This window comes from Pelodiscus sinensis, chromosome 4 (assembly GCF_052426305.1).
Source record: "Pelodiscus sinensis isolate ZL-2025 chromosome 4, ASM5242630v1, whole genome shotgun sequence".
Classification (NCBI taxonomy): Eukaryota; Metazoa; Chordata; order Testudines; family Trionychidae; genus Pelodiscus; species Pelodiscus sinensis.
In genome coordinates this window covers 43,520,745-43,538,998 of record NC_143055.1, presented here as the reverse complement: position 1 = coordinate 43,538,998, position 18,254 = coordinate 43,520,745, and the positions used below count along the sequence as shown (strand labels likewise).

Below are 18,254 nucleotides of genomic sequence, written 5' to 3'. Positions count from 1 at the left end.
AGAGCTCAAAGTTGAATTTCCTTGTACCAGCAAGGACCAGGGTGCTAAATGGGATTGACCGGGGCAGGAGGATTATGACTTTTTCAATGTACCAATGTGTTTTTGAGAGAGACATATTATGTAATCTTCAGGACTAGTCAGCACTACAAAGTTAGATCGATATAAGCTGCCTTGCATATACCTGGTTATGCAAATGTCAATACTTAAATTTGTAACCCTTGCATCATGCCAACATTGTAACCCCACCTGTCCAAGAGATGTTGAGCAATGTACTATGGTAGACTCAGTGTGAATGTAGATACTTAATTACTTATGTCAAAACTAACATCCTCCAACAGCTGTCCCACAGTGCCTTACTTTGATCACAGTAGTCACAGTTGTGTGCTCCACTACCCAGGGTTACCAGATGATTCCAAAAATACTGGACACACTTGATCTCAGATGTGTGTGTGGGGGGAGGAAGTCCCGGAGGAAGTCTGGGGGAGCAGGGCTGGCCAGGGGAGATCGGGGGGGAGACAGCTGGTGGGAAGCAGGGCTGGCCGGGAGGGGCTTGGGGGGGAGTGGGGCTGGCCATGGGGGAACCAGCCGGTAGGGAGTGGGGCTGGCCGGGAGAGGGTCGGGGAGAGGAACTGGCTGACAGGGAACAGGGCTGGCCCGAGCACAGGCAGATCCTGGGGTGCTGCCCATCCCATGCACGGTCCTGGCAGGGTGCAGGGGTGAGTCTGGCACTGGGGATTCCATCCTACTCCAGCCCCACCCCCCTCCTCTCTACTGCGTAGTTGCGTACTGCCTGGCTGGTAGTATGCAACTACGTACTGATACTCATGATAATAATAAAACTTACTTAATTAGAAAATACTGGACATTTATATATCCAGAATTTTCTCAGTTTGTTTCCCAGACAGAAAGCTCAAATACCAGACTGTCCAGTTCAAAACCTTACACCTGGCAACCCTATCACTACCCAGGGTCACAGAAACTGAAAGCCCCTATACACATACTTTTAAGTCCCATGGAACTTTGAAATGCCTCCTTCTGATTGTCCATTTTGACAAATATCTAGTAGGTCTCCATAGTTATGTGCATCTGTCCAGCTGATTATGCGGTCTACATGCTGAAGACATGCTTAGACTTGCAATAGACAGGAGATATTGGATCTCCTGGGCCTGTGAGGAGAAGAGGCTGTGCAAGCATAGCTGTAGAAACTTTCTGTAAGCAGATTGCACAGGGATTGCAGATTACAGAAGGATATGACAAGAACCAGCAGCAGTGCCATGTGAAAGTGAAGGAACTGCAGCAGGCTTATCAGAAGGCCAAGGAGATCAACAGTCACTCCAGTGCCAAGCCTCAGATCTGCCACTTTTACAAGAGCTGCATGCCATATTTGCCAGAGGCCCCACCACCACTCCACAGAGCACTTTAGATTCTTCTGAGGAGCCCAAATTACAGACTACTGCCATGAACAGTGAGCAGGAGAAGGTGGATGAGAAAAAGGAAGAGGAATATGGCAGATACACAACCAGGGAGTCCAGCTATGCCAAGAATCAGAATCAGGTTTTGACTACACCACAGTCCACTCAGTCGCAGCAGTCAAGCATATGCAAGCCCAACGTAGGGGAAGGAACTGTGGGTAAGTGCATGAATTTATTTCCTATTACAGTGATGTTGCTCCCACTTAGTAAGACACAACTAATGACTTTTCAGTAATGTACTTGTACTAGAATAAGCAGTGGTACAACAAAGAACATTGGAGTTATCTGCTTTTGATTCCCACGTATAGTTAAGCAGGGGAAGGGGAGGGTAGGCAGAGCAGTTTTTTTTTGTGTAGACAAGGGTATCTCTTGAACCCTCCTGAGAGATCTCTGTGAAACTTCAATAGAGGTACTCTGCTCTCAAGAAGGTTTCTTGGGATGGCAGGCTTATTTCTTCCATTGCAGGACACTTTCCCATGCCAGTTGGTGAAACCTAGAGATGGCACCATTGCAGTGAACAGGCTAGCTGGATATGAGTCTTGGTGGCCTAAGGACACCAGCAGCCTTCGTTACCCTCAAAACTGAGATATTAGCTAAAACCACAGTTGTCCGTGCAAAACGCTGCCAGTATTTAGTGCCATTCTCCTATAGTCATAATTTCATGTAAGTGAGCAATTCTCTTCTAATTTTCCTCACATCTGGAACACCATATTCACTATGGCTGGTACTGTGATTGGTGTTCTTCAGAAGTGTCAGTGGCATGGGTTGATTAAAACTTCAGGGGAGAAAGGGAGGGGAGTTCTGAAACTTAAGTTTCATTTCCTTTGTGACTACTCTGACACTGTGTGCTTTTTCTGTAGCTGCTACCTCTGCAGCCTTGAAAGTTTCCCCCTCCACATCCATGGAATGTCTGATCCAGAAAAGAGGAGAAAGAAGAGAGCTTGGGATGACATGTTCAACAAGATCTTGCAAGTTAATACTGCATCGGACCATGAATGGAGGGTCTGGAGGATGAATACTGCAGACTGTATGGAGAAGAAGAGTGGCCAGGAGAGAGGCTTAGGAGTCCCAGCAGGAAAAGGAGAGGGAGACGCACCAGGATGTAATGAGGCTTCTCAGCAGCAAACGGAGGTTTGCAGAAATTTATGGACCTACAGGTGCAATACTCACTCCCTATGCAGTCCATAGAGGGCCCCACTGTATCATCTCTCTATACTCGTCCTCAAAAACTCATCTGGAATTATGGGCCATATCAGTTGGCCTATTCTCTACATTGAGGGGATGTAACCACAACTTCATATACTGACCCACGAGTGCCACAGTTGGCATATATGTAGCTAAAATGGACATGAATGTTCATTTCCACTCTGATCCATACATTTATTGATATGTTATCTTTACTCAATAAAAGTCTGTTATTTGGGAATTAATTCATTTGTATTAATCCCCAACTTATCCTGCAGAATGCCTGGTGGTATTGAAAGCACCCATTTACTTGCTCTTGCACACTGACATAACTCAGAGGGTCAGTGACTAGCACAATGTAATAACCATAAGTGTGCAGCAAGCACTGCAAAAATAATGGTGCGCTGTCAGTGTTATATTCATATACATCAAATACTGCATGGTTCCTAACTGGCTACCAAAATGCATTATTATGTCTTGCTGTTAAAGCACTTTTTCAAAGCCTCCCTAAGTTGCACAAGTCCACATGGAGCTTGTCTGATAGCCCTTGTGTTTTCTGTTCAAACTCAGCTCCACTTTGCCCTTCACCTCAGCAACATCTTTTCTCTCTTTACTTCACAGATTCAGGACCCAGCAACCACTAACCATTAGGATATTTTTCTTGAGATCCAGTCTTGTGAGCAAACAATACTAGTGCCCTTCTGTAGCTGCTGAGCCAGTAGTTCAATCTTTCCTCAGTGCTGTTAAAGTATCCATTGTATGGCTTCATGAGTTACGGGACAAAAGGCTAGGCTGGGTCCCTAAGGATCAGTAGTGAAGTCCCTGATTTTAGCTTTCTGAACGGTCTGTGTTCTTAAAGATGTGAGCATTGGTCACCTTCCCTGACCAGCCAACACTGATATCAGTGAAGCATCCCTGGTGATCTACCAGTGCTCCCATAGAAAAACAGCCCTTTCTGTTGATGTACTCTGTGACAAGGTAGTCTGGTGCCAAAACATGCTATCTGTCACTCCACTGCATCTCAGGAATCCCTTTGCTGCAGATCCATCCGTTGTGTCTTGCATGTTGCTGAGAGTCAGGTCTCTATAGCAGGAGACGTTTAATGACCCTGCACACTTACCTGACAATGGCCCCCACAAATGATTTTCCAACTAAAAATGATTTCTCACTGACTAGTAGCAATATGTCATGATGAGTTTCCACATGATGATCACCACTCACTTCTCATCTGTTAGTGTCCCTATTCGGGATGGACTGGGGCAAGCTCAGCACACAGATCCAGGAATGTGGCCTTGTGCCACTTAGGGTATGTCTGGACTACAGAGTTTTGTCAGAAAAACGGCCATTTTTCCGACAAAACTCACAGAACGTCCACACTGCAAGAACAGAGGAGTTTTTGCGCAATTGGAATTCCTCTGTCTACGAGGAAGAAGCCTTTTTGTGAAAGAGCTCTTTCACAAAAAGGTGTGTGTGGATGGGGAAGAGGGAGTTTATTCAGAAGAAGAGGGAAAAGCCCTGGTGGCCATACTGTCCATAGCAATCACTACCTACATACGAGACAGCATCCAGGCAGTTTGGACTCTATCTTTCCAAAAAGCACATTGCTTTTTCAATAAGGTTTTTTTTTGGAAGATCTCTTCTGAGAAAAGCTTCTTGTGCAAGAAGCCTGTTGTTTAGATGTAGACTGTAAGTTCTGTAGGCACTGGGCATCATCTCAAGTCAGCATTACTATGGGAGCCCACCAGTCATAGAATCCCAGGGCTGGAAGAGACCTCAGGAGTCATCGAGTCCAGCCCCCTGCCCAAAGCAGGATCAATCCCAACTAAATCATCCCAGACAGGACTTTGTCAAGCCAGGACTTAAAAACCTCTAGGGATGGAGATTCCACACCTCCCTAAGGAACGCATTCCAGTGCTTCACCACCCTCCTAGTGAAATAGCTTTTCCTAATATCCAACCTAGACCTCCCCCACTGTAACTTGAGACCATTGCTCCTCATTTTGTCATTTGTTACAACTGAGAACAGCCTCTCTCCATTCTCTTTGGAACCTCCCTTCAGATAGTTGAAGGCTGTTATCAAATCTCCCCTCATTTTTCTCTTCTGTAGACTAAGTCAATGCTCTTTTCTTGGGTGAAGCTGCACTCCATCATTTACAGCTGCTCCATGATCGTCAACAACATTTAATTGGTTCTCACTGTGTCCCACAGCAGTCTGCCCTCCTGGAAATCAGCATGTTTCCCGTGATTGTTCTTCTGGCTCTGCAAATACCTGAGGATTGTGTGTCCTGTGCTTGCAATGCTCATTATAGGAGTGCAAAACTATGCAGTACCCAGATTCCTGTCAGCAAAAGTCCTCATTCCACGGGGAGTAACGGTAGTTCAAATTAGGATCTTTAATTCAAACTACCTACTCCGTGCCGCGTGGAACCGTGGGCACAGAGTTCGAACTAAGGGGGATTTAAAAATGGTGGCGCCCGGGAACATACAAATGAAGCCCAGGATATTTAAATCCCGGGCTTAATTTGCAACTCTGCTTGCCCTCATTACCCTACCTAGCTCGAACTAACGAGCTAGTGTAGACATACCCTAGGTTATCCCTTTGTACTACAATTAGGCTACGTCTACACTGGCCCCTCTTCCGGAAGGGGCATGTAAATTTCACGAGTCGTCGTAGGGAAATCCGCGGGGGATTTAAATATCCCCCGCGGCATTTAAATAAAAATGTCCGCCGCTTTTTTCCGGCTTTTAAAAAAGCCGGAAAAGAGCGTCTAGACTGGCCCCGATCCTCCGGAAAAAGTGCCCTTTTCCGGAGGCTCTTATTCTTACTTCAAAGTAAGTATTCAAAGTAAGCACTTTGAAGTAAGAATAAGAGCCTCCGGAAAAGGGCACTTTTTCCGGAGGATCGGGGCCAGTCTAGACGCTCTTTTCCGGCTTTTTTAAAAGCCGGAAAAAAGCGGCGGACATTTTTATTTAAATGCCGCGGGGGATATTTAAATCCCCCGCGGATTTCCCTACGACGACTCGTGAAATTTACATGCCCCTTCCGGAAGAGGGGCCAGTGTAGACGTAGCCTTAGAGAGGAGGATTACGACCAAGACTTCTTTGACTTTTTGAATGGTTGAGTTACAAATACTTTGCTTTCTGCAATCACCTGATGTTCATGTAAATTGCTTATAATCATGGCTTTAAAAATGTACTTACAGTTTGTCCAGAGCAATTAAAATCAGATACCTGAAGAGCCTTGCAGAGCACACAGTTGAGCTGTGTAAAGTTAGTCCAATCAGATAAGGATTGGAAAAGGACATCTTCCTCCAACGTGGTGCAAGTACTTCGTGCTGTATTATCACTTATTCTGGTTGTAAACCTGGCTCAACTGTTCCAAGAAAGGATGATCCTAATTTAAAGTGATCCTCAGATGGCATTAATGTTTCACAGTTGTGGGATTTTATAGTGAGTTGCAAACATTCAGTCACTTCTGAGAAGGAGAATGGGCTATGTAGGTCAAGAATGGTAATAGCATGATCTAGCAGTTTCAGCAATTACGTTAGCTGGGGGGTTTGGTACTCTCTCTGCCACAGACTTGCTTTGTGATGAGTAACCTCTCTGTGCCTGAGTTTATCTATCTATAAAATGAGTATGGTAATTCCTAGGGGTGGTATGAGGCTTAATTCATTAAAGTTTGTGAAGCACTTTCAGATCTTTGGACTGAACAATACTGTATAAAAGAGCCAAGTTCTAGTCAATTTTTATAATGTGCGCAGTTTAATGCTAGTGTGAGTGTCTTTCAGTTAATGTTTTAGGATGATATTTTGACGGGCTAATTTGTATTGGGTAAACAAGTGTTGTAAAATTCTGAAGAATCAATTCACAGAATAAACAGAGCCTGTAAAGTTGCTGGAACTATTGTTTTCTGAAGTGGGTTATGACTCTTCTGGGTCCTGCTCCATGAGACAGTCAGTTATGAGGCATCACTTTGATTTATTGCCTCCCTGTTCCTTCTGCTTGGATGAGGTTGCCATGAGTCTACAGTGATGAAAATAGAGTCCTGCTCCCTTTCCCTAAGTCCTCAGCTCAATACTACTCTTCCTGCCATTTGCTGACTCATAGTTCTTCATTGCTGGGCCCAGATGCCAAACATTTTACTTTAAGCCTCGCCTGACAATGCATTCTGGTGTTTCATGTTTCCTTCTAGACTAGGGTTGCCAGGTGTCCGGTATTTTTGTTGAAACCCTCTGGCAACCCTATTCTAGAAATCCAGCTGCTCATGTTATTACAGAAAAATCCTATGTCTACAGATTATAGAAGTAACTGCTGAGACTTGGGGTTTTTTTGGTTTGGAAAACATCAGGGTTTTGGCTCAGTAATGTCATGGGTGTTTCATGTTTTTCTGTTACTACCAGTTAAGGAGGGGCAACCACCGAAATCCATGTAAACTCCCTACAGGCTGTAGATTGATTGTTTCCATGAAATGTATCCTTTCGCCCCAAATTTAAGATTTTTTTGTATCTAGACTCCAGCCAAATTGAAAGAGCAGCATTTACAGAAATGTGATGGTCTGTTATCCATTTCAGTATGATAATAACTGAACTCTTATTGATTTCATTTATTGTAATATTAATTTAGAATTTGTGCTCCTGTAGTGCTCACAGGATCCAATCTGGACTGGGGCTCTGTACATTCTCATAGAGGAAGAGATGGGCACCAAGGTTCCCTCACACAGCTGCCTGATAAGCGCTGCACAGGGACTCATGGTTGCCACACACACAGCTGCAGCTCTTAGCTGGGGCTGGAGAAGTGCATCTTTCCCCCAGGTGTGGCAGCTCCCTGTTAGGGCCAGAGTACAGGCATGCTCCTCCAGCCCTAGCTGGAAGCTGCCGCAGCGGGGGAAGAAATGCATTCTTCCTTCCTCAGCAGCAAGGCCAGATTAAGAAAGAGGCTTTCGAGGCTACAGCTCACCTGTTCCTCACCACCACCAAATGGGAGCTGCCTTAGGTAAGTGCTAGGGATGTAAACTGTCATTTAAAATTAACCAGTTAACCACTATGTTTAACCGGTTAACTGTGGAGCAACCCCCTACCCATGGCAGGATGTGATGGGCCAGGCCAGGCCAGAGCCACTGAGCCCACTGCACCATAGGCAGGGGCTACTTGGCCCACTCCAAGCCCACAGTGCCGCACCATGGGCACAATGTCATGTTGCAGCGTGGTGAGCTTGGCCAGACTGCTCCAGCCGGGCTGCTAGTTAACCAATTACGGTTAAGTATCATCAACTTGTTAACTGGTTACCCCTTTACATACCCAGTAAGCATCCCGCACCCCCAACACCTGCCCCAGCCCTGATCCTCCTCTACTGCTCTAACTCCCTCCTAGATCCCACATCCCAGCTGTGTAAGACTTCTCCTGCATCCTTATTCCTACCCAGATCCTGCACCCCTACCCCAACCTCTAGTCCTGAGCCCACTCCTGTGCTCCAAACCCCTTAGCCCCAACCTGGAGCCCCCTCCTGTACCCCAAACACCTCATCCCCAGCTCTGTTCCAGAGCCCATATCCCCAGCCAGAGCCCTCATCTCCCCAACCTGGAGCCCCCTCCCACACTCCAAGCCCCTTGGATCGACCCCTGCCACAGTTCATCCATGTGCACCAATATTGTAGAGTCAGGCCCACCAAGAGGGGAAGGGCAAAGGCAGCAGTTGCCCCAGTGCCCAGTGATTCTACAGGGCCTGTGGCTCTTGGCAGTGGCTGGAGCCCCAGGCCCTTTAGAATTGCTGCCAGAGAGTCACTTTAAGGTCCAGCAGAGGTGGGAGGTGGTGGGCCACATGGGTGGTGCTGCCAGCCCCACCCCTTCAGTCTGAGGCCCCTCCCCTTTCAGGAGTTTAGAGCCACCCTCCCCCACATTGTCCAGGGACCCTGTGTTCCTGTCGGCTCCCCTGCATAGAGTGATGAATCAGATTTTTTTTGGCTCAGATCAAGGGACAGTATTAGCAGCTTCTAAGTGAAAGATAAGATGATGTGGACTCAAGTGCTCACAGTATGCAGATGGCATGTAGCATTACCTATCCTTCAACATGTAGGCTCATACTTCTACTAACAAGATGACCCTGTGTTTGGAGGGGGATCAGCTCATTGATGCAGAACACCTGGCCATTGTAAGCTCAGGGCTCAGGGTCGGAGGTCTCAGTGGACCCCCTTGATTTTCATGCACACCTGCTCCTGGGTGGCCAGGCTGGCAGCTCTCCTGCCCTAGACGGCCACTTTCCTGTGCCTAGTGCGGAGATCGTGGACGAGGTCCACGATGTCCGCACTAGCCCAGGACGGTGCCCGCCTCTTGCGGTCCAGGGCAAGCTCCCGGGAGCTGCCAGCCTGGTCCCGGGAAGAGGGGGTGGGCTGGGGGACATCGGGTGGGTGGCTCTGTGCCGTGCCAGGTGCAGGGTCTGCTGGCTGGGTGCTGGCAGGCTTGCACCTGGCACGGGCACCGTAGCCAGCCCGTGCCCCTTTAAGGGGTCCGGGGCCGGGAGGGGGGCATAGAGTTTCCCTGGTGTTGGCCAGAGTGGCCACCAGGGAAACCTGGGGAGGGCTAGCCTCCCACTAGTTCGAATTAAGGGGCTACACACCCCTTAATTCGAACTAGCTAGTTCGAACTAGGCTTAATCCTCGTAAAATGAGGATTACCTAGTTCGAACTAAGCGCTCCGCTAGTTCGATTCAAATTCGAACTAGCGGAGCGCTAGTGTAGCGGCTATGAATGTTAGTTCGAACTAACATCCGTTAGTTCGAACTAACATTGTAGTGTAGACATACCCTCAGAAAGGTAGTCTACAACAGCATAATCAGAACTGATGCAAAGCCTCTTTCTGGCTGAATTTTATGGTTATAAGTTAGATTCTTCACATGGATGACAGCCCTTTTTTAAAAATTAAACAACATATTTCTGGGATATAGCAGATAAAGGTAGAATTAATAGATTGTCAGTTGAAAAGTTTTAATACATCACACTTAACAGTCTCATTTCCCACTTGGAACCAATCCAACTCTGAAGTATTATAACTTAAATTCTAAAGACATTGAAATCATCTTTGGGCCATCCACCATGGGCCATTTACACATAGTAATTTCCCAGCACACTTGAACCATGAGTTGACACAGGACCACTCTCTTTTTACCATGAATCCTACATGAGCTCTAGCCCTGCAACACTAAAGCTATAACCAGATTTTGGAACAAAACTAAAATAGGGTTTGTTTTTTGTCTGCACTGCAAGACTAAGACATGTTTTAACTCTATCACAGATGTAAGTGGGTCTCCTTAGTCTGCCCATCTGTATGTGGGTGAAATTTACTCAATGGGAATAAAAAGAACGTGAACACAGTCAAAACACATTAATATGGAATTGCTAACAAAAGTGAGTTTTTTGACAATTGCAGCATTAAGCTGTAATTAACCCATTTTCTTCTTACCTACAGATGTTGGCACAACACTCTCTCTTTATAGGAGACTATAAAGGCCAATAAGAGGCACCATGTATGCCCAGAAAGTATGTTGACTGAAAACAAAGGACCACCATCTGTTGTGAAATCAGTGCTGAGCTTCACAGTCTATGGTTAAGAGGATATTCCATTGCTAAACCAGCACAGAGCTGGATTATTTTGAAAAATCAAAAATAACTTCCCACTGCAAAAGCCAAGTTTTTGGTTCTTGTGAATAAGGATTAACATTCTGGGGGTGATGAGATTTTATAATGAATTCTTACCCCTTCCTCTCCATCATTACCCAAGGCTCATCAATATCTTTTGGTTCATATGTAGAAAGAAAACTAAAACCTCCAACTTCAGGATGGATTATTTACAGTAAAGTATGTTACCATAGATTGTGTTCAGAATTTTTTTTTCCACAGGAACGAAAGATTAATGTGACCGTTACTGATGGATGCAAGAGGAAAGAAATAAAATACTGTTTTAGGGATCGGCAATATTTTATTATTTATTACTAGAAGATTTACCCAACATTGCTCGAGTCCTCAACTCAATTAATTTTTATGTTTTGGGCACAGCTGGGAGAGGGTTGACTGTCCCCCAGCTGGGGCAGATCCTGGGTCGATCCCATCTGCCAGGGTTCCGTTCATGACCTCCAGACCCTGGGGAGCCAGCACTTTGCTCATGGCCATTGGCCCAGGCTCCATTTTTCCCTAGTCTGGCAACACTCCTGGCTGTAGCCAACTGGCTTTTCCCTATGGCTAGATCTAGACTACGGGGCTTTATCAGAAAAAGCTACGCAAATTGTGCTCCGCAATTTGCATATATTTTTCCAATCACTTTTGCAGAAGCGGCTTTTCCAAATTACAGCGGTTCAGCCTGTACTTGCTTACAAGATCAAACTTAAAAATTCAAAAGTATCACAGCACACTATTACTGAAATTTTTCTTACTTTTTCATTTTTACCATATAATTATACATCAATTGGAATATAAATATTGTATTTACATTTCAGTGTATAGTATACAGAGCAGTATAAACAAGTCATTGTCTGTATGAAATTTTAGTTTGTACTGACTGCAAGTGCTTTTTATGTAGCCTGTTGGAAAAACAGGCAAATACCTAGAGGAGTCGATGTACTCTCGAAGACATCTATGTATCCCTGATTAAAAATCACTGTTAGAGCATACTAAGGAACCTTAGTGCCAGGGCCGGACCGAGGTACGTGCGAGGTGGACTACCGCCTGGGGTGCCCCATTGTAGGGGGCACTGCGCAGGGCTGCCAGGCTGGGCGGGGATGGCACCGTGCATGCTCCGTGCGCCCAGGACAGGGCTATGCATGTGCTGGGCACCCGGGGGCAGGGCCGCGCATGTGTCACACTCCCGGGGGCGTCGCCGCACTCCCAGAGCCCGGGGTGTGCTGATGGCTCGGGCCTGCACTGTGTAGTGCACAATGTGAAGTGCATTAGTACATTTTAAAAATCACACCCCTATAAATCACACTACTGCTTTGTGTAGACAAACCTTTAGGTAAAGGTAACTTTCTAGTGCTTGTCTGGTATTAATAGGATATGTACATAGGATAGCTAGTTCAAAACAGTTATCTCATTAGGTTTGAGAAAGTGCTGTTGAGGTATGAATTTTCATAATTCATCTCTATTTTTCTGTTATGTCTGAGTGAATTTAATGTACATGAAGGATATCAGATCGACAGCTCAGGATCATGAAGTCTTGTATTACAAAAGAGCTGTGTTCTGGCCAGCAGTCCTATAAGCATCCCCACAATACCCCAGTAGTGTGCCAGAACTCTCTTATGTGATGATAACACCTTCATGGATGAGAGAATAGTTCTCTGTGCCCACTCAGCCCTTGGGAAATCTTGTAAATGCCATCAAGGCAGGGGACAAGTATGACGATAGTTTTCCATAGTGAAAACTTGTGCTTAAGGGACTTGATTGACCCCTCCCCACTCACTGCAACTAGATCTCAAACAACTATTACTGGTGGTAACTTCCAGCAAACATCAACATAGGCTAGATTTAAACCAACATGGTAGCGGTCTCTATACATAATTGCGAAACGTTAACAAAAATGATTGAATGCTAAAAATCTGCAAATTCCAAGGGTGTGTTTTTCCCTGTGGATTTTCCCCTCAATCTGAGGTTTTGTACAAAATCTAAACCTTCATAAATAAAATAATGTAGCTTTTCTTGTTCTGAAAATTACCTCATAATAGCGTTGCATTAGTTACATTCTGATGTGTAACACACAAACAACACTGCTTAAAGTCAATATCAGTTGTGATGTTGAATTCAAAAGGTTTTATGAGTCTGAAAGAGGAGAAATTCAGTGTAATGGGATATTAAATCAAGAGCTTAATAAGGGTAATTTTACATACTAGCATATCACTACTTCTTGTAGCAGAAACATGCAGCTAATGTACTAAACCAGTTGGTCTGGGAACATTGAAAGACTTGATCTTTTACTGCCAAATTTGCGTATCTTCTTTCAAAAGTGAAAGCAAGTCTAGATGTACCCAAACAGGAAAAAGGGTGCACATTTTTAATATTCAAATAATCAGATATTTGGGAAGGTTTTAAATACTTATTTCTCTCTGGTAATATGACCAGGCAACTCCATTCAGGGAAATGTCTCAATTCTCTGGAAATGTCCTGAAATTCCAGTCATTTTAAATTATTATTTGAAATTGGTATTTTGTTGCAAATATCAGTATACTGGCTTCCCTTTTTTTGTTGGTCCCTGTCTCTGTCCCCTTCCGCACTCTTCTCCCCACTTCTGTCAAGTAGAAATTAAGGCCCTCTTGCACCCTGACACATTATACTTTGGTTTTAGAAAGAAAGAGAAATAGTTTAGAATAGTTATGCCATTAGGTCAGGAAACATGATCTCAGTTACCAACCACACCACTCACATATTAAGTCAAATACTTAAATGAAAAATCTTTGCCTCAGCAAGCACACGATTAATGCCAAGACAGACATCTGTTCACACAGTTTTTGCAATACATCATTTTGAATTTCCATCAAATTTATAAACATCAAGCCTCACTGGAAACAATTGGAGAGCTAAATTAACAGAATAAGTTGTTTATTGAAAGATTTGCCAACTTCTTTTCACAATAAGTTACAATGATACTCTGTGCTTGGGCTGAGAGCAGGGTTTGCATCTGGACCTTAAGTGTTAAAAGCAAGTTTGTATCCTGCTTCATTAGCTAGCACTATTAGTAGACTCCTCCTCTACCTATGTAGATCATCTACCAGAGGGGAAACAAAGACTCATGTTTTTATAGTGTGGATTACACAAGAAACTAGGCACCTTCCTTGTTCCTACATATACAATATTGCTTAAAAGCAAGTGGAGGCTAACAACCCTACACAGTACTTAGGGGTTTGCAGTGTTAATTGCCTATAAAAAGGGGCTTTGAAAATCATCCTCCATTCCCCCTACTAGTGTGGAATATTTCACTTATATTGATATATGTATAATTATGGTGGGAGGGTTGCAATGATATGAGTTGTAAATCATTCTGACCAGTCGTTGTATACTCTGCCTCCAGTAAGATACTGTGCAGTCTTTAACTATAACCCATTAAGAGGGACTTTCATAGCAACTTTAGGAGATTGGCACTTTTTTGTTAACCGTACAAAAGGTTATGAATCTTAAAGCCAACCTGAAAGAAGACTCACTGTTGAGTTTGGTTTGTTATTTCTGCTGTGTTTACATTTTCATGTTAATAAAAGGACTCTGTTCCCACACCCTTTTATAATTCAGTTTTCTCTGTCTGTAGTGCCAGGACCAAATTCCTCTGGTGATAATGGCATTAATATTGCCATGATAATGATGGCCTGGGTGGTTATCGCTCTTGTCTTGTTCTTGCTGAGACCAACTAATCTAAGGGGATCCAACATAGCTGGAAAACCAGCCAGTCCACATAATGTAAGTATGTCTGTGTCTTTAAGCACCCTTCCTACAAAATCTAAACAAAATGTCTAGATTTAGGAACACTTAACAAGTACACTACATTATATTGATTAACTTTCCTCCCAAAGCTGTTTTCTTATGCTTTCTACTGCTATTTTTGGTACTACATTAATATTAAAATGTATATTTTCCCTTCTTCAAAAGTCTTTCAGACTGGAAATAATTCTTTTGTTTAAAATCTGGTTATACTGTGAAAAGTAACTGTAAAGACAGTATCTTCTCAGTGAATAGATATGTTCCCTGTGCCTATTGAGAGAACTATATTGATGAAACTCATCAGGCTATGCCTGCACTGGCACTTTTGTTGTTAAAACTTTTGTTGTTCAGGATGTGAAAAACATCCCTCTGAATGACAAAAGTTTTAACGGTGAAAAGCACTAGCATGAGTGGAACAGTGCTTTATGGACAGGAGCTATACTCTAAGCAACAAAGCTACCACCTCTCAATCAGGTTGTTTTATTTTTTTGCAGGGAGAGCTCTCTCCTGGAGATAGAATGGCTACAGTGGTGGGTGTGGGGCAATGCAGGGGAGGCCTTTTAAATGAAGTAAGAGCTGGATAGCTCTTACTACATTTAAAAGGCCAAGCCGCAGCAGTTTGGACCACTTGCGCTGGGTCCCAGACCTACTCCCACTGTGGTTCTGCAGTTTCAATGTAGTAGGAGCCAGGCTACCTGTACACCCAGCTGCTACTACATTTAAACTGCAGAGCTGCAGTGGCCCCTTATTGACTAATCATGTACTCAATACAAATTGTATCATTTATTTGATACTTAACATCATTATTGCCCCTGTTCCCAGCACAATCCTCACAGCTTCTACTGGCCATGTTCTAATCACTAGGTCATGACCCATGAGCTACCACAGTCACCATTCAGAGCAGAATTTCACTTTTAAAGCAGAAAAACAAGCAGAACATAGAACTACTGAGGCCACCCTTAAAGTCTTCTGTACAGAATAGCAAAAATGGGATAGAACGTGCTGTGATGACCAAACAGGTGGATTTTGTTGGAAATAATTTTTCTAGCCATTTTAAGTTTTATTGTGACTTAATTTTCACAGAAGCGCTTATTGGTCAAAAAGTCATTTGGCATTTGTTACATGCAAAATATCAGCATAAACATATATGCTCTTATATTCTATACCCTAGCAACAATTACAGTTATAAATATTGGTTGAATACTCACAGCATAGTCAGTCCTGAGAAACACCTTTGGTATGTCTAGACTGCACTCCTCTGCCAGAAGAGGGATGCAGATTAGGCTGGGTGAAATTGCTAATGATGCGGGGATTTAAATATCCCGCACTTCATTAGCATAAAAATGGCTGCTGCTTTTTTCCAGCACAGAGCTTTGTCGGAGAAAAGCGGCAGTCTAGAGGCTGATCTATCACTAAATAGAGCCTTTTCCGATAGATCCTGTATACCTCTTTTTATTGGAGGAGGATTTAAAAAACAGGAAACATGTATCTCCTTTGTATTAATTCTTTTGATAAGTCATGCTTAGCAGATTAGAATTTCTAACCAGTGCATTTTTTTCCTTTCGTACAATCAGGGACAAGAACCACCAGCCCCACCTGTGGATTAGACCTTATAAAGCTGGAAATGCTAAAATTTGCACGACCAAATGAACGAAAGTGACCAGAGTACAAAATCCTATTCAATACTATTTTCCTTTTGCATTTACATAAAGCAGAATGATATTATTTTGGTATTGAACACCTAGTAGATATTTCAGTTTTAAATTAATTCTTGCTTTATATATTATTACTATTCCTAGAAGGTGATATTTGAATAAACAATAAAAAGTTGCAGAAGGTGGGGTTTTATTGTTCTTACTGTGGACATTCCACTCATTCACTTTTTGCTACAATGATTACAATACATAATTTTTTGCAATGGTCCACTGCAAAGTTGAAGGAAATTAAAATCTTTGTCCATTTATATTCATTAAAAGTTAATTTTCCACGTAATTCTCTTTTTTGCTATATATTTTAGAAACTGAGTTGCAAACATTAGCATGAGTTTTGTGGAGGAAAAAATGAAGTTACTTTGCCTTGCTGTTCAGAGCAGCTTTAAGTCTTTGGACCGCTAAACTAGTTTTTAGGGCTGTTGCAAAAGCATGGATCATTTGCTGTAATGAAAGTATATATATGCGTGTGTGCATGAGGCTGTGTTGGAGAATTAGCACAATCAAAAACTTGTATGTGAAGAATTTACACACACAATTAAATCACCAAAATTAAATTTAAATACATTTTCCAGTAAGTGAGCTGTCTGATTCAGTATATTTTTAAAGACAACTAAAACTTGGGCAACTAAATTCTAACAGGAAATTGTTTATAAACTTTAGAAAAAGAAAATTGTAGTGAAAAGTATCTATTACAATTTTCTGTCCTGAGTATAAAATGTTATCTTAAATTTTGAGCTGCAATATGTAATGTACTAAATAGGATCAAAATGTTATCAGTCATTAACTTCAGAAAGTTATTGTCATTTACTTACAATTTGGTTTTTACATATATAGTATCATAGATTTTTATTCTTATCTATACTTGTTGGACTATTCAATATACAAATTGCTGGTGAAGACCTACAGCATATATTTTCTCTTTAATGTGTGTGTGTGCGTGCGTGCATATGCATCTTCTGTTTGAACCTAGTGAGAGTGACTTTTTAAGCATACATTAAATAATTTAAGACCATTTTAAAGATGTATAGAATTGTAGCATTGTATATTTTTCTTATCAATTTGAAAAATTAATGAGAACAATGTAAAGGACAGTTTTGTGTTACCAGATGGCTAAGGAGCTGATTTCCACAAAGGTAAGAAGAACAAATATGTGGGAGATTAATGGCCTGATTCTGCAAGATTTTACTCACATGAGAGCTCCTTATTTTTGCAAAGGGGCTACTCACATGAGAAATGATTTGCATAATTGGGCCCTGAAAGAATATCATGTTGGATCTCTGTTATCAGAGATATGATTCTCCTACTCAGAATAAATAGCAGCTCAGCCAACTTGTCTTGTAAAGATACAATATAGACCAGAGAAAATGTTTTTAGAATTTGATGTATGTAACTCTGCCACTGAGCTTCTGTAGCAGGGTGCTATGAGCCTATAGATAGGAAGCATTAGTAAAATGCTATTGGGCAAATTCTTTGTTAGCCTGATGCAACCTTACTAAAAATCACTGGTGTGCATATGGGATGTGCCCAGGCACACCCTAATGTCTTAGGGTTGCCAGGTGTCCAGTTTTCTACTAGACAGTCCAGGTTTTTGGGGCTCTGTCCTGTAAAAAAATCCAGAAAATACTGGACATGTGCATTGTCCAGTATTTTCTGGTTTTCTGACTGGGCTCCCGGAAGCCTGGCTGGGAGGTGGGGCCCGATCAGCGCTGGGAGCCCTGGTTGAGTGTGAGGAGGAGGGGTATCCTAGTCCAGGCTCCTGCACGCTGGTCAAACGCATGGTGGAGCCGCAGCCGGACTGACTCGCGCTTCGCCTGGACTGTGCGAGGGGTGGGAGTGCCCTGTGATCTGCACTACCCGGGTCAGTCCCGCTCCCCACCGGCTGATACGCTCCTTCCCCCACCTCCTCCTGGCCGGCCGGTTGGTTCTTCCCCACTTCTTCTCCCGATCTTTCCCAGCCAGCCCCGCTGCACCCACCGCCAGCCCTGCTTCCGGCGGCCAGTTCTCCCCCTCCTCTCCCGATCTCCTGCAGCCAGCCCCCCCTCCCCACCGCCAGCTCTACCTCCTGCTGGCTGGTTCCTCCTTCCGATCTTCCCCGGCAAGCCCCACTGCACCCCCTGCCAGCGCTGCTTCCGGTTGCCAGTTCTCCCCTCCTCCTGAGCTCCCCCGGCCAGCCCCGCTCCTGCTGGCCACCCCCGCCTACCCTCCCAATCTCCCCCAGCCAGCCCCGCTCCCTCCCCCCACCAACCAGCTCTGCTTCCCATTGGCCACCTCCCCACCCATCTCCCCCGGCCAGCCCCCAACTCCTCCCCCCGGCCAGCTCTGCTTCCCAGCCCCCCTCCCTTCCTCCCAGCCAGCCCTGCTTCCTTCCCGGCTGGTCCCTCTCCCTCCCCCACATGAAGTGTGTCTGGTATTTTTTTTAAGACTACCTGGTAACCCTATAA

At 43.9% G+C, this 18,254-nt stretch overlaps 1 protein-coding gene across 1 annotated transcript in view; it reads left to right on the top strand.

Annotated features, from left to right (window-relative positions):
• The window catches only part of SMIM14 (small integral membrane protein 14), a 57,790-nt gene extending 39,935 nt beyond the window's left edge, over positions 1 to 17,855 (top strand). Inside the window, exons 4-5 of the mRNA XM_006129505.4 lie at positions 13,932 to 14,080; positions 15,676 to 17,855. Coding sequence (XP_006129567.1) covers positions 13,932 to 14,080; positions 15,676 to 15,708 — 182 coding nt within the window. The 3' untranslated portion in view covers positions 15,709 to 17,855. The remainder of the gene's footprint in view (positions 1 to 13,931; positions 14,081 to 15,675) is intronic.
• The last annotated feature ends 399 nt before the right edge of the window (positions 17,856 to 18,254 follow it).